The 24,046-nt window shown below is 47.3% G+C and overlaps 2 protein-coding genes across 4 annotated transcripts in view; both read left to right on the top strand.

Annotated features, from left to right (window-relative positions):
* The window catches only part of BAHD1 (bromo adjacent homology domain containing 1), a 33,843-nt gene extending 22,876 nt beyond the window's left edge, over positions 1–10,967 (top strand). For all 3 annotated transcript variants that reach the window (XM_072338767.1, XM_072338768.1, XM_072338769.1), the window contains 5 exons: positions 1,215–1,576; positions 2,514–2,673; positions 3,603–3,679; positions 5,832–5,923; positions 7,936–10,967. In XM_072338767.1, coding sequence (XP_072194868.1) covers positions 1,215–1,576; positions 2,514–2,673; positions 3,603–3,679; positions 5,832–5,923; positions 7,936–8,125 — 881 coding nt within the window. In that variant the 3' untranslated portion in view covers positions 8,126–10,967. The remainder of the gene's footprint in view (positions 1–1,214; positions 1,577–2,513; positions 2,674–3,602; positions 3,680–5,831; positions 5,924–7,935) is intronic.
* A 4,044-nt stretch (positions 10,968–15,011) lies between these two features.
* CHST14 (carbohydrate sulfotransferase 14) lies at positions 15,012–17,106 on the top strand. The gene has a single exon (XM_072337932.1). The coding sequence runs from the start codon at positions 15,096–15,098 to the stop codon at positions 16,167–16,169; it is 1,074 nt and encodes a 357-aa protein (XP_072194033.1). The 5' UTR covers positions 15,012–15,095; the 3' UTR covers positions 16,170–17,106.
* Positions 17,107–24,046: the final 6,940 nt, after the last annotated feature.

Here is a 24,046-nt window from a genome sequence, read left to right as displayed (position 1 = left end):
AGACCGAAGGAGGTTTACCAACATGTTAGCATGGGTTTATACTTAAGTAGTGGCTCTTGCATATGTGTGTGCCTCTGAATTCTCATCCTTCCCTCAAGTGGGTTATTTTAAGGAATTAAAGAATTACACTGGAAGCAGCGGGCTCCCATCAGAGATCCCACCCTGATACTTAGGATCCAGTGTTATGGACAGAGTGGTTTGCTTTGTCTGCCTTACTTGGTACACTCTTGAGTGTTCAACTTCCAACCTAAAAGGGCTTTTGTGAATGAAACAAGCACAACATGATTCACTGCCCCATGGATCCTGTGCCTGCTGAGGCCAGGCAGATGACTCTGTGATCTCGGTTACCTTTTTCTGTTTTCTAATAGCTCTTTGTTGTGCAGCCACATTCTTCCACAGAGCTGCTAGGTTGTGTTCCTGTCTGGAGGCATCTCCAGGAGGTTGCTGAAAGCTGCCTTTGGGTGACCCCAGAAAAGCTTATGTTCAGATTTAGGGATGCATTCTAGATCAGTTGGGTATTCTCTTCCTGCTGACACTAGGTAATTCTGATCTAACTTGTTCTTTCCTTGACCACAGCTTGGTTTGAGGGCTTGTTTTGTGACTTCTGGAGGATCATGAGGTATTCTAGATGCCTTTGAGAGGCAGCATCAGCCAGATTGCTTACCTGTTGTGGTTACTAACATGTTTTGGGGATATGGTTTTGCTGAAGCCAGCAGCTTGCATAGTTTTATATAGTTGTGATCTATTATTTTTTCCGTGTTTCTGGAGTCAACTTGGAGAATATTCTCAATTTTCCCCCTGATTACTTGAGTTCAACTTTTGGAAAGAAGGCGGCTTCTTTTGCTAGCGTGGTTTAATCCTTCCTATCATTTTGATAAGCCTTTTATTTCTTTTATATGTATTGACAGTCTGGAGTCGCTTTGGACACTGGCTAGCCTTGTGTGTTACTGACTGGCATGACTAGGGGATTTCAGCTGGGTTTGTTGTAGTGCAGTGTCATCAGCAGTAACATGTTGGAGGCATAGAAATAAAGATACGTGCTTTTAGAATCCTTTGACAGCGCAAAATGGAATTACAATGTGAAGGACCTTTATGGCTATAATGCAGTTAAGAGAATTTCAGGGGAATGAGATGGTACTCTGGGACAGTCTTGACAGTGTAATAGTCTTAAATTTCAAACAAGATAACCGCCTCTTTCTCTTCCCTTTTCTTAGAAGGCTGCAAGTCTCTGGACCAGCTGAACCTCACAATTCCGGTGGCAGGGCACCCTGCATCGCCTGCCCACCCGCTCTCAGGATGTCCTGTACCCAGCGTGCCGCCAGCTGCAGAACCTGTTCCTCATCTGCAGACTCCCAACTCTGACCCTCAGACCATGGCCCGTGAATGTCCCCAGAGCTCAAAGCCTCCCAGTGGCTCCAAATCTGGTCTCCGAAATATGCCAGGCTGTCTGCATGCCTCTGACAGCAAAACGGTGGGAGGCCATTCCCATCCAAAGCAACAGCGCATCAGCAGGCGAAGAGCCACCAACGGCTGGATACCTGTTGGCACAGCCTGCGAGAAGGCTGTCTATGTCGTGGTAGGTGTCTGGAGTGCTGTGGATCAGCAGCCTTTTGGCTGGGTTTTGAGGCTGACCTGTTGGCTTTGTTTTTCTCATATGACATTGCACAGCATGATGGGCAGTTTGCAGAGGATGGAAAACCTGCCACTCTGTGCTAGCATCAGCTGAAATGCTGTCATGATGAATAATTTGGCGTTTATGAGGGTGGCACCTGCTGCTCCTGTGAGTCCATCTTGCAGGGAGATCAGCCTCCAGCTTCTTTCTTCTGGGCTAGCTTGAACCTGTTTTGAGGAGAGGGATGTTTCAGCTTTGCTATAAACAGCTGTCCTAAGGTAGTTCTTGTAAGCTTGTTCTTCTCCCTGATAGTGTCCATAGTCTGCAGAGATCTCAGAACACACAGAGGCCTGAAACAGTTCCCTGACTCCCAAATGAATTTTTTTCTAGCACTCAGTAGCCTCTAATTGGTAACTTATGTGTTGGCACGGACAGTTACTCCTTTGAACTCTTCTCACCTGCACTTACCCATTTGTTGCACTGAGGTGCAGAGACCAGCTCCTGTGAGATGGAAGACTTGCTGCCAGAAAAATGTAATTTTTCTGAATGTCATTTGCTTTGAGAATGGTGGCCCCATATAGCCTACGTGTGTTTGGGTGTTATTTCTTGATGAACTTTCTTCACTTATGATTGCCCTGTCTGTAGAAAACGTAATTATTTTGACCCAAACTTCATTTTTATAAACCAATAAAGTGGAAATAGGGGGTGCTCTGATGGGCCTTATGTTATATAACTTCCCTTGGAGCACTTTTAGAGTGGAAAGACTTGGCCCTGAGCGGGCTTAGGCAAGTTCTTAATTCACAGCAGGACCAAAGGAGTCTTGGATTGGGCTAGCAAACAATGAACTAACTTATTGCCTGTATGCTTGGGTTGCTCTTTCTTTGGTGTACCAATGCTGTAGAATGAACCCGAGCCAGCTGTTCGCAAGAGCTATCAGGCTGTGGAGAGAGATGGGGAGATTATCCGGGTACGAGATACTGTCCTCTTGAAATCAGGACCCAGGAAGAAATCTATGCCATATGTTGCGAAGATATCAGCGCTGTGGGAAGACCCCAAAACAGGTACTGTGCCATAAGGGTCCATTTAGCCTCTGTGTTAGGCAGATGAGAGCAAGCTGGATCCGGGGAAGTGGTGAATCTTGGAGAGCTGCAAGCTTTTTAGGGCACTCTGCTGCTGCCAGATTGGGTGGCAAAGGGGAAGAAATTAGTTCCATGGTTTTAGTTTGGGTTGTTCTAGGATCTCGTTAATTACTGGCCTGGAACTGGTAATTAAAATCTTCCTGGTCATGAAAGCACGTAATATCTGCCAACTGCTATCTTAGCAATGATTTCCTTTATAATTCCATAGAAGCAGGCATCTCAGGAGCTGTTGTTCATTCAGATGCTCTAGCCAGTTTTGGGGCTGAGGGTTGGTATGGGGCATGGGCACATCTGCAGAAGTTTTTGGTGGGCCCTGAAAAGAGTCGTTTGAGTGTTTGGTTTTGATGTTAAGGTCCTATATCTGATTAGCAATGGTTGAGCCAAGCGAACACTGTGCCAGATATTTCAAGGTTATATGTCAAATATTTCTAGCTTAAAAGGAAGAAGAAGAAAAGGTGTTGTGTTTTTTTTTTATAGTAAGTGGTAGTAGTGTTCATGTGGGAGTTAAGACCACAAGCACCGATCTTTGGATGAGCAGCTTTTCAGACCATAAGTTAGAGTGGAGCCTTTTTATTTAAGGGAAGCATTTAGTTTTTGTTCATAACTCACCTCTGTGATGATGTAACGGAAGTAGAAGGGGGGTGAAGGTGCTGTGGAAAAGCAGCGTGACTGACTTAATACAGCTCTTTGCTGTAAGGAAAGGGTACCTAGATCAGTATGAAATATTTATCACAGCACAGCTGTCTCTATGTGAGAGCTATGGAAATGAAAGAGATGAAGCAGGAGGAGGCGGTGGGAAAAACACCACAACAAAACCAAGTCTTGACGTCTTGCAATAAATCTTCTTGCAGGGGAGCTGATGATGAGCCTCCTGTGGTATTACAGACCAGAGCACACTCAGGGAGGCCGCAATCCCAGTATGCACCAGGTGAGAAATCCAAATGTGGAACTTGAGGCAATGGTCTCCTGGTACGTCCCATGTTTTTGTAAGAAACGGGGGAGTAGCCTGAGGATCTTCCTGCATTCTTGGGTGGCCTCAAACTCAGGAGGCTGAGCTTCTGACTTGAGTGAAGTTAAGCTGTGTTTTGGCTGCGGTGCAGCTGTTGCCAGCTTTGTGAAGCAGTGGTGTCCTGCATAAGGGCTTTCCCCAATCTACTGCCATGCCGAACAGAACTTCTGCATGTTTCACATGGATGTCTGTATTAGGTTTTAATGTTTCTACCTTCAATCTGAGAAAATCCCGAGCATCAAGTGAAAACTCCTTTGTCTGCCACCTTGAGAGTAAGGAAAATTGAGTTTACACTGAATCGAGATCAGATGCTTTTCCAAAGAAAGAGTATCTGATTCATGCAGAAACACAGAGCTTGATGCAAAACCCCCCAGTGAGATCCCACAGTTTGTATTATGCAGTATGTTGGAGGAGCTCTGTCACCTGCTGCCTTTATTACAATGGAAATCCCTGAATCTGCTGCTTCAGTTCCAGAAATCTGTGCAGAATTTCAGATGCGTCATCCTCTCCTCGTGTAGATCTCAAGCAAAACTTGGTGCTGTTGATCATAAATGTCACCGGCTTCCCAAAGTGCATAAAGACTGATTAGAGGATGTTGTGCCAGTGTAAAGGAATCCGCTTTTAAGAAGAAAAACGTGTGAGTCACTGTGACTTCACACCTTACTCAGCTTTGCTTGGACTTGCTTTGGGTGGCAGAACAGCTGTTTCCAAACTAAACAAAGAGAATTTACTGCTGTTTTCAGCCCCCAAAATCCTTGATGCCATTTTATTTTTTCTCCTTTAAAAGTGGAATGGAATGGGAGAACAGGCCTGGGGAGCAGGCCAGGGAATTGTACCAGTCTGATTTGCAGGGCACAGCTGAGTTTCTAAATCACAATGTGGTATATTGTATTTTTCTGGTCCATAATTAAAGCATGACAAGTTACATTTTAATGCAGAGAGAGCGCCGGTATTCAGCTCAGGAGGAACTGAACCACTTTTTGCACACCTGCTTAATTACACAAGACTTCAAATGAGAGATTGTCTTGTAGGCTGAGTAGCTGCGATAGGCTTGCCAAAGATGACTCAGATAATTTTGATGTAAGGAGTAGAGCAAAACCTCAATGTGCAGAAGCAGGGTGTGGTGTTTTCAGTTTCTCTGATTAAGCTTGTCCCCACACAGTGGCCCTGTTTTGAGTCTTTGCTTTTAACTGTTTCCTCAGGGCTGTCAGCAGGAGTACAGCCTGCAGGTAACACTTCCAGACTTGTGCAAAGCATCCTTATTGCCTCAGATCATCTTTGCTGATCTAACCACATCTGAAATTCTTTAAAACTGTTCCATCTGGGTTGCCCCATATTTAACCAGTGCCAAGTTTCCTAAACTGCCCTGGGAGAAAAATGGCTATTACTACTTCCCTCGCTAAAACAGTCTTCTAAATTGAATTGGGATGAAGAAATAGACAGAAAAGAACGGGTAGTTTTATCTTTGATATAAAGATAAATTAGGAAGGCCCTAATACTGTGTGACAGGCCAGTAGTTAAGATGACAAAGTGCCATTCAACCTCTGTTTCTACTCTTAGCTATACAAATGATTGGGAAGGGTTTCCAGCATTGGAAAGGGAGAATGAATGAACAACACCCCTGGGAGCTCAGAGGAATGTGTGGGTGGGGAGCACTCCAACCTCCTGCCTGCAGAAGCATCACTCACTGGGTAATCTGCATGTAGTCTGGCTCCACCCATATGAACTCTGTACAAAGTCAGGTTTAGGATAAGTTGGAGCAAAAGCAGGTTACGTAGGAGTTCTCTTCTTTAGCTTCCTGTGTCCTCTGTAAGAGAGGAGGGTGTGGATACTCGGCCTCACAGAGTATCAGGGTTGTTTAATGATGGGATGCTGGATAAGAATTCTGGTACTCACTATAAGTAGGTCACAAGACACCTGCAAAGTGTCGGTGTTATTGGAAATACTGGCTCTAAAGAATATCTGCTTTGAGCATGCTTTTGTCTCCTCCCCTTTGAGGTGGTGTGGAGCTGCCTTTACCTCCCTGGGGCTCCTGGCCAGCTGGGTGACCTCCTCCTTTCTTCTCTTGCAGAATGAGATCTTTGCATCCCGACATCAGGATGAAAACAGTGTTGCCTGCATAGAGGAGAAGTGCTATGTGCTGACCTTTGCAGAGTACTGCAGGTAGGTGGTGCTCTTAACTTGCTGCTGTTCCTGAGACCTGCATCTGTCTCCAGCACTTGTCACTCTTTCCTTTTCCAGCCATTACCCAGCAGAATAGTCCCTGCCCTACAGCGTTTGGTCTAGGTGTAATTGGATGAATTAGACTCTCTCTGTGTACAGGTTAATACTGTAACCTGGGAGTGCTTCCTCCATGCTAGACTTGTTAGATATCTCATTGTTTTGTGTATGATATATGATTTAAAGGGTTTATGAGTGCTTGTGAATGCATGATCTTGGTATCTTGACACATGGGCATCAGTGGAGGACAGTGCAGGAAAAAACCTACAATGCTGGGGCTAACTTAGTGGTAAATTAAAACTGAGCAAGTCTGGAAGTCACCTTATACATCCATCCCCAGTGACACACAAGATGCTATGGCTATATCTTTGATATGTCAGTACTGCTACTGGATCCTCGTATATGTGCTTGCAAACCCAAGTGTTTTTGACAAAACAGAGCATTCAGATTTAAGGCTGCTGACATTGGATGTATGAATCCCTTAGAAAACGAGGGTTGAATGGGCACACAACCCTGTAACACAAAATAGTGCTTGAAATGTCTTCAGTTTTGCTGGGCATATCTGGTTGACTTTTGAGTCTTACTACAGAGGGAACCCTTAAGTCTTGCTGCTCTCTGCTTTGCTTCTAACCTAGTACTTCATTATTTCAATGTCTAAAAACAAACTTCTCCAGCTCGTTTTAAAACAAATTTTGTTCTATCTGAAAACTAAAAGGCAAACTAGACTTTGGATTCAGATGAGTCATTTCCTTTCTAACGGCCCAGTTGGCAGGAATCTTTTTTCTGCGGTGTTGTGGCTAAGGTCACCTTTGTGAAAGGTTTCCTGAAGGCATCCTGAATTTATCCTTCGCTTACACTGGAAGTCCTACGAGGAAATAAAGGTTTTTTTAGAGGCTGCTCTATTATTTAGGAGTTGTAGTTGAAGCAGGCTCTCCTCAACTCTCAGAGATGGCTTTTGTCCTTGGTCACTGTTGCCAAAGGTTTTTTTTACTGATGTGGGCTGCAAAATCAGCAGGCCACAAAATCTGTCTGTATCATAGAAGGGTCGTTAAAGTGTCCTGGATGGAAACGGCAGAGCACCCAGAATACAGATATCTCTTTTTCCCCACTGGTCCCATTCATCTTCGAAGTGCTACTGTGGTTGATAGAACTAAGCTTTTTTTCCTGTTGCTCTTAGCCTAGTGTGGAGGACAGGTTTATCCCTGACCTAGAACTACTTGACATGCGATGCTGCAACCAGCTTTTTTGTAAACAGGATAGTTGGTGTTGAAAACCTGTGTGTGAGGGGAATGCATGTAAACACTGTGATGTGAAGCTGACTTGAGTGTTTACAAAACTGGTGTTATTTTTGGTTTGACTCAGGAGCTTGTCTCTAACCTGACTTGACTCCAGCTCCTCCAGGATCACCCCTGTAGGCATACAGTGTTTGGTTACCGGGATCTGAAGCCAATATGTGCTGCAAGGTCTTGCTCCAATAGCAAGGAGTGGCCCTTGTTGTGAGCATTGGTTGAGAAAGTTGTATTTGACCCTTCCGCTTAAATGCTTTGTCACAATCTTGCTAGAAGGTAGCTGGAAAAAACAAAAACACGGTACCTGTTGTACTCAGTTCACTTGCATCTGTTTAAGTGATGGCCTGATGACTTTGGGGGTGATAATTCACAAGAACAAGGCCAAAGTTAGTAAAGGTGAAATGGATTGCTGGAACGTCTTTCCTATCGGATGGAGTCTGTCAGCATAGAAAGCAAAACCATTGTACTGCTTTGTGTGGTTCAGCGTGGGATCAAAAGCCATCCTGCTATCGAACAAAGGTTAATTCTCCTACATGTTCCCTTCCCCTGTACCCTTTATCCCTGGGCAGGCACGCTTATGAGGAAGACTGACACAAACAGCAGAAGTTGTATGGTGAAAGATGTTGCGAATCCACACTAACTCTTCCAACTGTGATTGCATTGCAGATTCTGTGCCTTGGCAAAGCGTCGAGTTGAAGGGATCCCTGGCAGGAAAGCCATCATGGTTCCTCCCTCAGAAGAGTACTCCACACCTCTGCACCGCAAGGTGCCTGAGGACACTGACCCTGAGCTGGTTTTCCTCTGTCGTCACGTCTACGATTTCAGACACGGGCGCATCTTGAAGAACCCACAGTAGCATGGCTCTGCATTGGGACTGCAGTGAGGGCGAGCAGCACCGGGGAGCTGATGGCAGGCCGGCAGGCTGGGACATCTGTGTGCTCCCACCCACTTACCTTGTGCTCCTCGCAGCCAAGAGCTCTCAGTGCTCTTTCCTCAGACTGAACAAGCGTGCATGGGAGCAGATCCCTGTGGAGGAAGGCAGTGGTTGAAAGCACAGCACTTCGTTAAAAGCATAAATGAAAATATATACGTATAAAATAAATATATGTATATAGATATAGGTACTTGCATATGTAAATCTATATCTATATATGTATCTAGAGATGCATATATTGGGAAGGGTTTGTAGGGGATAAAAGCCAGTAAGCTGAATCAGAGCCATTGTTGGTGGGAGTGGTGGGAAGACACAGGAGGGAGATGCGGTGGTGCGTTATGTGAGTCAAGCTGTGATAGTCCTGTGGTTCTCATGTGAAGTGGGAGGACTGAGACCGGGTTCCTTGGCAGAGTGTAGGAGCCTCCTCTGTCCCAAAGGAAAGAGAAGAGGATTCCTGGTGAGTGAGAGCTCCTTTGAAATACAGCAGTTGCTTTTGAAGCTACCTGGATGCGGAGTGGCCTTGTGTCACACTTGAGTTTGTTTTGCAGGGAAGAGCTATTCCCTTTTTTCTTCCTCATCTTTCTCTTCCCCTCACCTTCTTAAGAGCTGTTCTGCAATTCAGCGCTTGGACTGGGGCTTGGAAATCCATTCCAGCTCAGAGGCAGAGAGAGACCCAGTGGGATCGATGGCTTTATTTTCTGGCGTGGCATTGTGGAGAGCTGTGCTCACACCCACAGGATTGCAGCAGATGTGCATTGCCCTAAAGCTGGGAGCACACCAAGTGGGCTCCATTGGTGGAAACCAGGTTTTCTCTTCTGAGCACTGCCTGCTAATATAGCATAGAGAGCTTTAGGAATAGAAGTGGGTTTACTCTTTCTTTCAGTTCATTCATTCGTAGTGTCCTTTAACACCGTGTCCTCACTGTGAAGAAGCTAGATGGCAAACACTTCAAGTGTTGCTTTTAGCTTTCTTTTCTTTTAATTCAGCCCCCCTTTATGTCTCTGTTCTGACCCTGAGTTTCTCATTGAAGCCACCAGCAGAGCTGTCTCAGTGCTGCCCTGCAGCTTCCTCCCCATCTCCAAACTCATCCTGTCATCTGAGCAAGCTCACCAAAGTGGCTTTGTGGCTCCTGAGAGGAACTGAGTATTGGGGAAGGGTTTGCATTGACAAATGCAACCTGAGCCTCGCAGATATTTCTTTGCCTCTTGCCTTACCTGTATAGATCCTAAGTAGACTTTAGCTTATCTCAATGCAAACTGTCGAAGCTGATTCTAAAGCAAACCAAAGGACAGTGTAACAGAGTCCGTTGAGTCAGCCACACCAAGCTGGGAATCCACATTTAGATTGCACTAATGTAAAGAATGAGAAACAACGCTGCATTGGCCCGTGTGCCTGCTGGCTGGAGCCACTCATTGGAATGTAGGGATCTGCATTTTTCTGCTTCTTGGGGGGGGGCTTCTGAACTCATGTGAAACAAACAGTGGAAGTATTGAAACTGCTTTAACGTTGTCCTGTCAGTGGAAGTGGGATAGAACAGCATTGGCTTGCTCCGGCAGCTGCACGCCTGGTCCGGAAAGAAAACCCTATGGCATCAATCTGTTACATGGAAATAGCTTGTTAATGCCACAGATCTCCAGAATTGCTCTACATACCAAAGAGGGGAAGGTGTCTAGAAGAGAAGGACATAAGAAGAGGAATGGTATCTCATTTATACCTCAAGATACCGCTAGTGTCAAAGTAATTGCTCAGATTTCTCCTTAACAATTAGCTTGGGCACTGGTGGTCTCTTGGAATGATTTAGTTGGGCTGCGTGGTGCAGTGTCTCCCAATGGGAATCAGGAGTGCTTTGGGGTGGATGAAAATGGCACAGGGTGGGGGGGAGGGAGCACGGTGATGCTGGAGGATGGGATCCCTGCTGGAAAAACAGAGCAGCTCCTGCCTGTCATGACAGAGGGGGTCACGGGGGAACAGAGTGGCTGTGCCCTGGGTCCATGGGCACGTGGTGACAGCATGGAAGGTGACAGGCAGTCCTAAAAACACACATTTGACTTGGTAGGGATTCCTGACACCCAACCTGAAGCAGGTGAACTGCCTGTGGCTGCCTTCCTCTAACCCAAGTGCCATCTGACGCAGGATTCATCAATGGCCGGGCAACCCTGAGCACCTCTGCACAGTCAGAGAAGGATCTGAAACTCAGCTTTGGAAACCACAGTAACACGCTGAAATTCCTCCTTCTGACCCCTCTCCCATCCCGTTCCCACCTTTATCCTGGCTCCTCCCCAAGTGAAAGAGAAATTGCTTGCCCTGGGCATAGAATGGGCTCTGCTGTGTCCAGAGAGGACAAATCCCAACTTCTCATGTTAGAATCTGCTTCAGGCCAAGAACATTGTTTTGAGATTCACGTGGTCGCTGATGCTGTTGTGCGGACAGCATGTAAATGAATCGAAATGTCTTATCCGTAATGAAAAATATTTCATGCTTTTTTAATCTATTAGATATGGAAATATTTTTTGAAACTGAAAAAAAAATGCAGTCGGTAGAATTTAAATTGAAACGTAATACATGTAAAATATATTTTAGTTGATAATTTTTGTAAAATGCACTTTTTTTTGTGTCTCTTCCCCTGGCTTCCCCCCCAGAATCTGTATTTCAGTGTTTACAGATGGAATGAAAACATTCCCTATCCCCTTCTTCTGTGAGAAAGATATATTAGAATTCTTAAAAAAAAAAAAAGAAATAAATTTGAAAAATTGTATTGATTTAGAAAACATATCAGTGCAGCTCTGTTTTTCCTTTCCTGAGCTGTCGAGTTCAAGTGCTTGGACCAGTTTGGGACTGAATTCCTTGGGTACTTGGGGAGTGAATCCCAAGGCTGTTCCGCCCCCATCCTTGCTGGGGTGAACAAAGAAAGGCTGAGGGGATGGCTGTCAGAGGAATAGTTACGCATCCAGCTTTTAGAGAGGGAAGGTGCTCGAAGAAGAGGTTGTCTCCACAAGGCTTGGTGTATCAATCTGTACTTTAGAAGCACTGGAAAAGGAGTGGTTTGAGATCTTCCCTTGGGAGAAGCATCTCTCAAACAGCAGCACTGTGCTCATTGTCTTCTCACTTGGTATCATCGCCATCAGTTTTTTTTTGCAAGCATCCAGCCCCACAGCTCCATCCATCCTCACCCCAAGAGTGGGGCTGACAGCTACGTGATCTCCATATGGATGTGCCCAGAAGACAAGGAAGAGACCAAGTGGGAGGAAAAGCTGCAGCAAGGAATAGCCTGCCTGAAATCACACAACAGGATCAGTACCTCTGTGAGAACAGGATCTGCTGGAAAACACCCCGAATGCAGGTGAGTGTGGTCTGAAGATGGTAAGAATAAGTCTTCACAGTGCTGGAGAGCAGCTCTGCAAGCAAAAAGCTGCTGCCAAAGCTGCAGTGACTTTGAGGGTTTGGTGCCCTCTGCAGTGAGACTGTGCTGAGATCTGAGTACAGAGCAGAGGGCAGATGTGATTTAGTTCTTGGCTGGGCAGCTAGCCCTCGGCATGGGTTATTTCTATAAATAATCGTGTATTAATTAGGGCTGGACCCTTGTGTGTTTGGGGACTGGGGAATCGAGTTCTAGGAACAAAATGAGTGGGGAGGGGGAGGGAAAGAGAGAGGTTTTTAGTGATATTGAATTGTCTCCTAATCAGAGCATCCATAAAGCCCGGGGAGCAGGGCAGCACAGGTCCGGGCTTTGCAGCATCTTTGGTCTCTGGGTTGTTTGTTTCCATCATGAGATCTGGATGTTGTCCCATGAAGTTTTTAATGTGATTTCTTATGGTACAGCGGCTTGCAGCCAAGCAAACCCACAGTAGCTTGTGATGCCTGCTCTGCTTGCTGCTCTGTGCTGATGGAGGTAATTAATAAGGGGAAATACCCCCTGAGATTTCTTGTGCTGGATAATATGGAGCCGAGGAGCTGCCAGGGAAGCAAGCATGGTGTTTGTGTCCCTTGTTGCTATAGGGATGAGATGGCTTTTCTGTCAGAGCCTCCAGCGAGAGCAGCTAATCCATTTTTAAGAGGAAAGGCTATTTAATAAAGGAAACAATTTAAACTGGATTTGCACAATCTGCTGCGTGGAAGCACCATTTATTCTGCCACTTCCTATTTAATTTTTCTAGCTCTGTGAACCTCTTTGGAGCGCTCTGCAGAAACAAGCTGCATTTGGAGGGGCTTTTGGATGCCCAATAATTGTTAAAAGCAAATCCGTTCAGTGATGCTAAACCAAGCCAGCAGCTGATGAATATTTTCCACTATATTGTGTTTTAGGGCAATGGAATACGGTACTAGAAAACAGACAAGCTATTATAATGGGGGGCAAGGTATTTTTTGAAAGGATATCAAGCAAAAGCTTGGCGGTGCCGTGCTGAGGGAACCTGCTTGCTGCAAACTTTGTTTGCACAAGGGAAGTGGGGAGGGAGTTCTGCTTTGAGCTTATAGGTTTCTGTTTATCCAACAATGCAAGTGACCCCATACGATCCCAGGCTGGGATATGGAGTGGTAGGGGTGTTTTTCCTTTTGCAACCACAGCTCCAAAATCCTCTCTGTGTCAGTACCAGAGAGCAGCTAATGAGTAGGGCTGAGTTAATACCACGCTGTATAATTAGAGTCTATAAAAAGGGATTTATATGGCACGTTAGTGCCATTTATTTTACCATATTAGCTGCTGCTGTGCACACAAATGAGGAAGGCTGGGTTTTGTTCTGACCTCCCTGTGAGATGAAAGACCTGCTGGGAGCAGATTTCCCAAAGGGATTGGGAATGCTGGGAGCTGCAGTGCCCACGTGTATAGGAAAACACGGATCTGGGACAGCAGCAGGGCCTGCCTGCAATACCAGCCCTCATCCAGCAGCAAGAGGAGATGCTCCTGACTTGGCATTTTTTGTTCCTGATATCTGAGGAAGTTTGCTCCCAGCTTAAATTCCCTCCTTTGAAGGAGATGCGGTCTGAGATGGATTTCTTGGGTTTAAGAGTCAGATATATTTCAGATATCCCCATCAAACTGAACCCTGCCTGTGTCATCATCGCACAGTTTAGTGCACAGTTTAGTGTGTGTGTGTGGAGGGAAATACAACTCTATAACACAAAGCAGACTTCTGATGGTGAATTTACTGTGAGTAGAGGCTGATGAGCGTGTCTCTCTCCTGCACCACTCATAGGGACTTTGGGATTCCTATGGATGAAGGGCACAATTTAAGAGCAGGCCCCAATTTACCCATACATAGGAATGACAGCTGGCCTTGGTTAATGCATTGGGCATGCTGTAAAGCCTGTGTGTTTTCCCAGGCTCTCACAGTGGGAGTGGATTGAGAAAGTTGCTCTGTGCAGTTAAATATGGGGGACAAACAGTCTGAGTTACAGGAGATGTGGGTTTTTTTTATGGTGTCTGGATGTCTTTGTTTGAATGTGGGGAAAAAAAAGCAAAGGAGCGGGCTCTTATTTCAGGCAGCATTGAATATTGTTTCTTAACGCAATGCTCTGCGTGCTCCAGCAAGCTCCACCGATAACATCAGTTCGCTGTGGCTTGTCAGTATGTGCCAGCTGGGTGGTGAGGCTGCAGGAATAGCTACCTGCAGTGGAGAAGCAGAAGGGGGGGGGATAGATGGATCTCTGACATATCCCCTCCACGGTTATGATATGAAACCATGTCAGACCTATAGATATAGGTCCCATCCACCCCAGGCTTGATGGGGCTGTGAGCAACCTGGTCTAGAAGGAGGTGTCCCTGCCTACAGCAGGAAGGGGTTGCAACTAGATGATCTTAAAGGTCCTAATCCAAACCATTCTATATCACAGATGAAAGGAAAACGAGCTATGCCAGCCCAGCCGACCTTCTAAGCAAAAGAAATTGCCCTTGGTTGCATTGGAAATAGCATTTAGTGCCTTTACCAGAGTTAAATGTAATCAGTCTTCTTGCTTTCCAGTCGGGGCTGATTTGTGTCTCTGTGCCACAAGTAACTCACAGTGGCACAGCTTCAGTTTATGCTGGAACTGAGATGAGAATTGAGATCCCTTGGACCTGCTCTCTGAAATCACATCAGGAACCCGGTAACGTTACAGATAGCGCAGGTTTATTTTGTGCCCCTTGGACTGCAGTGTGGAATAGATGGTATCTTCCAAAAGCCGCTGCTATATTTACAAGGAGATAAAGCTAACACGTAAAAATAATCTAGCTTCAGGCTCTCGCGCTTCGCTACCAAATGCTTCGCCTGCCTTGGCCGACAAAATGCTCCTGGCTTCTGATCAAAGAAAACTAAGTGGAAGCTGCTTTCTCTTGATGTTAAGAGAGCTTTTGACAGAGGAGAGTCCCTGGAAGCCTTGCTAAGCAGTGCGAGCCTCGTGGTGTGCTCTGAAAGCGCACGGAACGAAGGAGACTGCTCAACAACGCGCCTAGGGTGCGATTTCTCCTCCAGACAGGGGCTGTATTGAGAGCAGCTAAACAACGGCGCAGTCTCTGCTGATACCTGCTGTTAGGGCTGCCCCTACGGCTCCTACTGCTCCTCTGCTTACAGCTTGCCATAGGCAGGGGTTGCGTAGGGAGAACTTAATTGTAAGAGAACAATTAATGGACTCGTAGCATCATCGAGGTTGGGAGAGACCTCCAGGCCCACGGAGTCCACCCCAACCCCGTCACGTCCTTCAGCGCCACATCTCCGTTTGCCGGCGGGCCGGTCCGAGCAGAGGAAGCAGCTCCATCCGTCCGACAGGGGGAAGGGGAGGGAGCGGGGCGGGGACGCCGCGAAATGGCCGCCAGCCCCCAGCCCGCCCCTCCGGCCGTCACTGCCGGCCGCCGCTCCGCCTCGCCCCGCTTCCCCGGCATGCGGAGCGGCGGCGGCTGAGGCCCGGAGCCTCCGAGGCCATGTCCCCGCGGGCCGCCTTCCCCGGGGAGGTGCGGCGGGCGGCCCCTTCGGCGTGCAGCCGGTCCCGCTTGCGGAGCGGCAGCACGGTGCTGCTGCCCTCCATGCTGATGTTCGGCGTCATCCTGGCCTCCAGCGGGCTGCTTCTGATGATCGAGAAGGGCATCCTGGCCGAGGTGAAGCCGCTCCCGTTGCAGCCGGCGGCCGGGGAGGTTTCCCGACGGGTGGAGATGCGGGGCGGAGATCTGGAGCGCGATGTGCTGCGGGACATCCGCAACCGCACCATCCGCTCCGTGTGCGGGCAGCGCGCGATGCCCCGCAGCGTCTGGGAGCTGCCGGCCGGACAGCGGCGGACGGTCCTCCGTCACCTGCTGGTGAGCGATAAGTACCGCTTCCTCTACTGCTACGTGCCCAAGGTGGCTTGCTCTAACTGGAAGCGCATCCTGAAGGTGCTGGACGGGGCGCTGGAGAGCGTCGACGTCAAGTTGAAGATGGACCATAAGAGCGACTTGGTGTTCCTTGGGGACATGACGCCCGAGGAGATCAACTACCGCCTGAAGAACTACTACAAGTTCATCTTCGTGAGGAACCCGGCCGAGAGGCTGCTGTCGGCCTACAGGAACAAGTTTGGGGAGATCAAGGAGTACCAGCAGAAGTACGGGGTGGAGATAGTCAGGCGCTATCGGAAGAACGGGGGGAAGTCGGCAGGGGACGACGTGACCTTCTCTGAGTTCCTCCGCTATTTGCTGGACGAGGAGGTGGAGAGGATGAACGAGCACTGGATGCCCATCTACAACCTGTGCCAGCCCTGCGCCGTGCGCTACGACTTCATCGGCTCCTACGAGAGGCTGAACGAGGACGCCAACCACGTCCTGGAGGAGGTTCAGGCTCCGTCCTTCATCCGCTTCCCAGAAAGGCAGTCGTGGTACAAACCCGTGACGGCAGAAACGCTCCATTACTACCTGTGCAACACCCAGCGCAGGCTGATCAAAGAGCTGCTCCCAAAGTACATCCTGGATTTCACTCTCTTCGCCTACCCCCTCCCGAACATCACCAGTGAGTTCTGCAGGCAGTGAGGTGGTTTTTCTTTTTGCTTCTGGTGTGAATTCTGCAAAGTTTAGCTAAGACGGCGGTGAAGTTCTGCCACAGGGCAGGGGAACTTCAGGTTGGATACCGAGGGACGTTTCTTCTCCAAAGGAGTGGTCAGGAGCTAGAACCAGCTGCCTAGAGAGGTGGTGGAGTCACCGGCCCTGGAAGCATCCAAAACATTTAGATCTTGATGTGGCTAATGGCAAAATATGAGTGGTAGGTGGACGGTTGGCCTAGGATGAACTTGGAGGTCTTTTCCAGCCTTGGTGATTCTATGATTCTATGCATCATTTTCATAACTTCATAATTCTAAAGCACTCTTCGTATCGTTTTATATATTGCCTTTTCTACTAGGATGCTTTTTGTATCGTCCCAGTTCAAAGATGTACATACGCCGCTGACTCGAGCACAACAGCTTTTGTAAATCTATTTTTGCTGCACATCCTTTTTATGGCGCGGCATGGGAAACTTCCATAAGGAAATGGAGAAGTAGCCATATTTTTAAGTATTCTTCTCCCCTTTGTCGTATCTTCAGTACTACGTGGTGCACAGCTGGATCTCTCGTCGCGTAGTTGCCGGTGCACTGAAAGTTAGCACTGTTAAATGCGGTCCTAGCTTAGACAGGAGGTGGTTTTTCAGGTAGAAAAGGCTTTTAAACTTGGACCTTAATAGTAAAGACTGACACAAGTCGTGTCAGCTCACAGCCTTGGTCGGTGCCTTTGTGCCCACACGCATTGCAAACCGCCACGGAGGATCTCCAGCCATGTTTGAAACGGCAGCCATTTGGGGTTTAGTTCTCCTTATTCTGGGTGTGCACACCGTTTGTATTTAATTATGACCGCTGAGTTTTAAATGATTTTGGAGGTACTGGGGGAGTGTTCTGGGGGGCTGCGTCCTCCTTTTTAATAAAGTTGTTTTTTTTTTTATATGAATGAGTCTGTTTTGTGCTTTTCCTTCGACATTAATCTTTTATTTTCTCAGCATAGAAGTGCAACAAATAGGCAATTCCTGCCTCGGAAGGAAACTCGTCCAATCCAAAGGGTGAAACAGTTCTGTGACACAAGGTGAGGTGAAAAGCAGCAGCAGAATAGGCCTCTAATTGCTGTGGGGTTGGAAGATGGATCGCAGCAGGGACTTAGTGGGGTGACCTCCCAAAATGGTGGAAGGAAAGTGAAGGGGTTTCTGTCTTTTTATCAATAAAAGCTTGCTGAAATTGCCCATGAGGAGGGTGTGGAGACACATCCGAGTGAACTCAAGGTGGAGGGATGGAAAATCCTGTCAAGGGCAATTGGCCTAAGTAAATGAATAGGTTTATTCCTGGTGAACCTGCCACCCCCTCTGCTGAAGTGAATTCAGTCTGACCTTCAGGTCTGTCTAAGTAGGAGTATGTTGGTTGGGCTTCAGTGTCTTAGTGAGGCTGAGGGAATGTTTCCTACTTGTTCAGCAGCTGGGCTTTTAATTAAAAGCTTATTTATCAGTAATATTAAAGGTTGGGGCTGTTTGTTTATCTGCTGCACTTTCTGTTCCCTCTGTTCATATTTTTACTCTCTTGTCTCCTTAATCTAATGTGTTGCATTCACAAGGTTCAGCTTTTCACAGACTCTTCCCTTATACCTTTATGTCATTAATTTCCTTTTTCCCTTTAAAGGAGAGCAGACAGCCTTCTCCCAGCTCCTTATTCTCTCCCATGAGAAGATCAGGAAAACCAGCTGAGAGAAATGAAGTGCCAAAACCTCCAACTGTAGATCAAGTTGGGGGGGGGGCATTCCATGCAGTGTTGGGGGTACGTGAAGAACAATAACAAGAAAAACTCAAAAGATAATGTCTTTTCAGTCTCTTTATTCTGCTGCGTGACTGCAACCTGATTGAACTCTGGTGACTCTTGGACCTGCTGATCCAGTCCTGTCTCTGTAAGTCTTCAAGCACCATGGGCATGTGGCGCTGAGGGACATGGTCAGTGGGAACGGTGGGGATGGGTTCGGGTTGGACTTGATGATCTTAGAGGTATTATGGCTCAATGATTCTGTTCAGGGATGTGGTTAGTGAGTGTGGTGGTGATGGGTTGACTGTTGGGCTTGATGGCCTTTAGAGGTCTTCTCCAACCTTAACGATTCTATGGTTTATACCAGACTTGAGAGAAGAATGCTGGAAGGAAAAAGACCCAGCGGCAAGGAAGCCACATGTTGCAAAGCTAATGACCAGCTTCCCAAACTGCTGTAGCTCATCCATTGCCAGGTCTCATCTTTGCTATTGCTCTCTTGGACTGGAAGTACCTGAAGTCCCTGGTCATTTCATGGAAGAATCTGAACCATGCTGTTAGGACTGAGGTTGAAAGAGGAGTAATGCTGGTGCTATAATTCATCCATTTTTCATGACATAAGGTAAACGTATGTGAACGATACTTCTCAGCTTGAAATCACGGCGAATTCCCCATTCATACAGGCAGGTGTTTATGCTCTGTTAATTTGTATGATAGCTTTAGGAATTCACTGTAGGTCAAGACTTACACATATAACGTAGTGTGCCTACACACCACCTTAAAAAGCCAAGTCCGTCCTTGCTCCATGCTGCTTAAATAATAACTGTGTGTCGTTGAGCCAACTTTCTGAATACTTTCCATGTTGCACTACGACTGCAGCGAGGAGGAAGAAGTAAGCCGCCTGGTTTTAGCATTCAGAGCTGCTGCTTTGACTTCCTCCTTGGAGAAGGGCAGCTCATGATCCCGCATTGTTTCAAAGTCTCATTTCACGTAATGTCTTGCTTGCGGATTCCAGCACTAGGAGGTCTAGAAAGCCTTTTTTTCAGCATAGCTAAAGCTGTTTGTTTGCTAAAGCTCAAGGATTTCACATCAGGCAGAAGATACAACTTTGGCCCCGGTGACCCGGGGAGGATGCAACAAGCACTGCAGTGCCAGCACTGGTGACAAGGAGCATTTGCTGAGCCAAACGAGTGGCAGTCTCAGCATGGGCACTTTGTATTTCTAAACCAACTGCATTGCAGCTGGCCACTTGCAAAAGAAAAGGGTTTTATGTGTATTCCCTCTGGCCGCTGCAGCTGAGCTCCAGTGCACACGTCAGATTTTCTTCCTCTTTCCTGTGGGCTTTTATTCCTGTTGCTTTTGCAGAAATAAATAACTTCCTTGACAGGCTCTGGTGGTGAAATAAGTGCATGAACGCTGCCAGTCTCCTTGCTGGCTGCTAGCCATAACCTTGTGTCTAACAGGAGTAAAGCAGATTCTTGCTTCAGCATCTGCACAAGGCAGAAAATCAGAGTTACTTCTCCTCTTTGTTTTCATTCATTATTAATAATAACAATAATAATATGAGGCTGAGATGTATTCTGGCCTTATAATAATATTCGGAATCCTCAGTTGTGCCTATTAGTTGTGTGTCTCATTTCTAGGAATCCAAATTCTACTGAAAAAGCTCCTCAGAATCAGAGATTCCCATGTTGATACAGAGGCTCACATCTATGATCTCATGGACTTTTGGAGGGGCTTATTCAGACACATGTATTTTGGTAGCAGGGATGGAAGCTCAAGTCAAACTGGTAGACCTGCTTGGTCCTATGTGGAGTCGAGTTGGACTCAGCCCATGTGGGTCCCTTCTAACTCAGGATATTCTATGATTCTATGGTTTTGGCTCCAGGTGGAGGAAGCTTCGTGCAAGCAAGCAGTTGTTCTAATGAGACTCTTGCATTTGGGTTGCTTCTGAGCAAATTAGGATCAAAGACCTCATGGCCATGGACTGGGAGGTGAGCAGAGTTTTAACAGTTTGGAAAGCCTTGAGATAAGTCACTACAAAGAATAAGAAGGGCTTTTAGAACAGAACAGCAACTTTATTTCTCCCGGGTTTAATCCAATAAAATCCACAGTCATTTGCCTGACAGGATGCGTGTGGTTTCAAGTGAAATGCTGCCATTTTGTGGCCTTGTGGGGGGCGAGGGATGGAGAAAAGCTCTTTTATCTCTTGTGATGTTCCTGAGGGTGGAAGAGGGAACAGGAATGGGGGCTGCAGTAATGCTGGAAGGAAGGCAGTAACAAAGTCCCCATAAAAATGCTAATGGAAAGGAGAGGATCTCAGCTCTGGGAGAGAGAAATATCGCACACTGATGGCAAGGACAGGAGAGGGGATTCACACTGCATGCAGAATCCTGTATGTTCCAGGGCAGTTGCATTACGTTGCTTCTTTTGGGCCATCTCCTGTTGACATAGAAACCTCGCAGTAAGAAATTAAGGGTATTTTTGTTAAAATTAATAAATAAATAAATCCCACCGGTTGTAATCATGCCTGCCTTTCCTTTGCAGCTAGTTCTGATGGCCTGCTGAGCATCATTGATTAGCGTTTGGGTTTCAGTGGCCAGATGAGACAATTAGGAAAGAGCAGAAGTGCAAGAGCTCTGCCTTTCTCCCTACTAAATGGCAGGAGCAGAGTGTTTAATGGGGATGAGTGGATGGGTCTGTGCATGGGGATGGCTGGCTCTGAGCTGTGAACGCTCCCGGCTGGATGCTGGAGGAGTGCCTGCCTTCCCAGCTCTTAATGAGCTCCTTGCTCCCAGCAGGAGGTATCAGTGCAGCCCCATGTAAGGCTCTTGGTTAGGATTGCATCACGTCCCGTAGCGAAGGGCTTTTAATCAGCACTGGAAAGGGATTTGGAGAAGCAGTGTTGGGCAGGTCAGGCGTGGGGCAGCCCGGGGACTGGGTCTGATTCAACTCCTCAGAAAAGAATTCTTTGGATTTCCTTCCAATCCTTCCCATAAAATGGCTCCAGGGCAGATTTTGGCCAAGAGCTCTGCTGATGGATGAGCCATGTTGTTGAGAAACAAGACCGGCTTCAGCAGCTGCTCGCTCCGGCAGCTACAACCCGGGTGTAGACACATGGAAGGGATTTGGGAGCAAAGACGGCGTTTTTATGACCTTGCTTTCCTGAATGGAGTCCTGGTTTTACTGAATGAAACAAGCAGGTCCCAGGCTCTGCTCCAGTGTGAAGCCGTGCATTAACACAGCTCTCAATGGGAATGACCCAACCCTTCCAGCTCCCAGTGGGAGGCTGCATGAGGTAGGATGTGCTGGTACAGCCTTCTCCCAAAGCAAACAAAAAGGGGTTAAACAACAACAGAGGGAGGAATATTTCCCCAGGAAGCATTTTGTAGGGTCGATCCCTTGCAATGGCTCTCAGCCCACCTCCTTAACTCCTGGCTTTTCTCATCTCATACTAGAGAATGAGACAGGACAGGGATGTTTTCCATTCCTTCCAACCTCCCCGGCACTGCCAGTGCATGCTTTCTATTACAGCTCCATTCAGTAAATGGCCTCAGCGTGCAACCATGGCGTCACAGGCTATTAAAAAGAATAATAGAGGAAGAACCGTGGGAAAAGGGCTGTCATATTTCCAGTTCTCCCGGTGAGAGAGAGAGGGAGCTGAGCCAGGCAGCAGCAAACCCTGAGCACTTCCCTCACGCTTTCTCTTGTTGTACCGTCACGTCCCTGTCTGCAGGCTGGTTTTTACGGCTTAATCCCAGAGTGTTTTGCTCCTTTTTCTCATTGCAACATGCGTGGATTGCAACCCAGAGACCTCCATCACCAGATCGAGCAGCTGCTCAGCACTGTGTGACTCCTGCCCAGAGCCCCCAAATGCTTTCTTTCTCCCCAGAACAGAGCCCATAAATCAGTGCAGCTCAATCCCAGCCCCTCTGCCCTTCTGCTGTTGGATTTTTGTGCTTCATCATCAGCTGCTTTGGCCCAAAATCTCTTCTCCCCTTCAGACTGGCTAGCAGAACTCATAAGTTGGGAGTGCTGGAAAGCTGGAGCGGAACCCAAAGTCTTCCCATAGAGTTTTGCCAGAGTGTGAGCTGGAACTTAAGGCAGTAACTTCTGGCAGTAAATAAGCTCTGTTCCTGTGAGGGTGCAGAAGGCACTAGGTGATGACACTCAGCATTTGCACATGTATTTTGTCTGCAGGGCAATGGGGAAAAGGATTAAACAAAAAAAGAAGCGAATCCATTCATATAGCAGGAAAAATATTTGGCAACTGAAGTGAAGCAGTGCTTGGGGCTATTTGCATCTGACTGAGCGTGGGCTTCAAACACACACCAGCAGCCCCAGTGCTTGGCAGCTGCCAGGAAAAACAAGAGGCTTATGCACAAAGGGGTGATGTCTGCCCGTGCATGAGAGGCAGCTGTTAGAAATAGCAGGGTGCAATAAATGGGGGGAAAACAAATAGTTCTATCCTACTGTTGTATGGCGTCTGTGTGAAAAGCCGTGGTTGGAAGCGTGTGAGAGATAGCAGGATTCACAGAATGAGAGGTGATGGCCTTCGTTAGCACTGGTTGGGGGTCCTGGTTGGATATCAGGGAGTATTTCTTGAGGCCATCACATCTCATCCTAAAGTAACTGCCATCAACATGTTATTCTGGGTCCTTTCAGCCAAGTTCTTCCCCCTCTCCTGATAAGGGTGATGAGTCTGGAAAACTGGAACATGCAAAGGGCAGCAGCAATATGAATGGGCCACCATCACAACCTCACTGAGCTGCTGTTTCATAGGCTTGATTAAGATGCCTGAATTATAAATGGGTGAGTAAAGCATAAATAGCTAAACAGGAGGGCGATGGGCTCTGCTTTTCTGCCAGCAAAGGAGCAGAATTGATTTGGAACTCAGGAGCACTTTGGGGACTGCCAACCTGTTGGAGGCAGGGAGGTGGGGATGCTGGGGGCAGCTGTGACAACATCTGTTTCATTGCAAAGAAAAAAAAGCTCTTTGTGTTAGGCAGGAGGGCGTATTTGTGTTGCTTTTCCTTGCTGTGAGTTCACAAAGAGATACAGGAGCTGAGAGCGAATTTGGCAGCGGTTGTAGTGCTGCGATGGGATAAAGTCCCAGGTTTTTTGCCCCTATTAAGCTCCCATTTCTCAGCATTAACACTCCCTTCCTATATCTCTGTGATATTTGAGCTACACCCTGAAGTTTCCCATACCCAGGCTCTTCCCTGGGACAAATCTCCCCCCCCCCCCCCCACCTAGGTCTCTGCAATGGGGTTAATGGGATGTGAAGAGATGGGGATAGAAGTGAGTGGGGACATCCCCTGGAATAAATCCTGTTTGCTTTTGGGTCTGTTGCAGGTTTTGTTGCCTGGTTTCATGCTCATCCTGTCGTTTTTTTCAGCTCTCTGCGCTGTGATTCCTGCAAGATTTGTTTGTTTGTTTGTTTCTGAAGCTCTTGCATCTTTTCCCAGGCTTCGTGCATCTAATTTAGTGAAGGGTTAATGCACATTTTGTTGGGGTTGTTTCATGTTTTACCAGAACTAGGGAAAGCTCTGCTGGGATTCAGGCATATTTTCTTGGGATTGCTAGGATTTGCTGGCTCTGCCAGCTGCTCCCTCCCTTACACATGGCCCCATAGGGCTCAACAGCATTTCCCACCCTGCAGCGATGGCTGGCAGGAAGCAATCTGGCACACAACATGTTTAGAGGAGACTGATGTCTTGGAGCCACTGAACCATTTAATTGCCAATCAGTACTGCCCACATGTAAATAATTAGTGAGACCCGGAAAACGGCGTTGTCTTCTGTGAGCTGGCAGCCTGCAAAATCCCTGTGGCAAATGGATAAATGAAGATCTCTTGTCATAAGGAGGAAGGAGCAGCAATGAGCCTACCCGGGGATCTGCTGGTGTTGCTCTAGGAGGTGACGGTCACGGCTGTGGTGCAGTGGGTGAGGTTATGCCCTTGGTTGAACGTAGGGAAACTAACCCTAAAAATCCATCCCATCCCACCAATGGCCAGATCAGGCTTTGCCTGTCTCATAAGGATTGCTACCATACCCTCTTTGGCCATGTCTCTTGTTTGGGCATTTAGAAGCGTTATTTTTCTGG

This window comes from Excalfactoria chinensis, chromosome 5, assembly GCF_039878825.1.
Source record: "Excalfactoria chinensis isolate bCotChi1 chromosome 5, bCotChi1.hap2, whole genome shotgun sequence".
NCBI classification, from domain to species: Eukaryota; Metazoa; Chordata; class Aves; order Galliformes; family Phasianidae; genus Excalfactoria; species Excalfactoria chinensis.
The sequence above is the reverse complement of the archived record's forward strand: the minus strand, read 5'-3'. Positions and strand labels throughout refer to the sequence as shown.

Bases quoted from the DNA above. Each gene is read 5' to 3' on its own strand.
- CHST14 (XM_072337932.1), top strand. From the start codon at position 15,096: ATGTCCCCGCGGGCCGCCTTCCCCGGGGAGGTGCGGCGGGCGGCCCCT.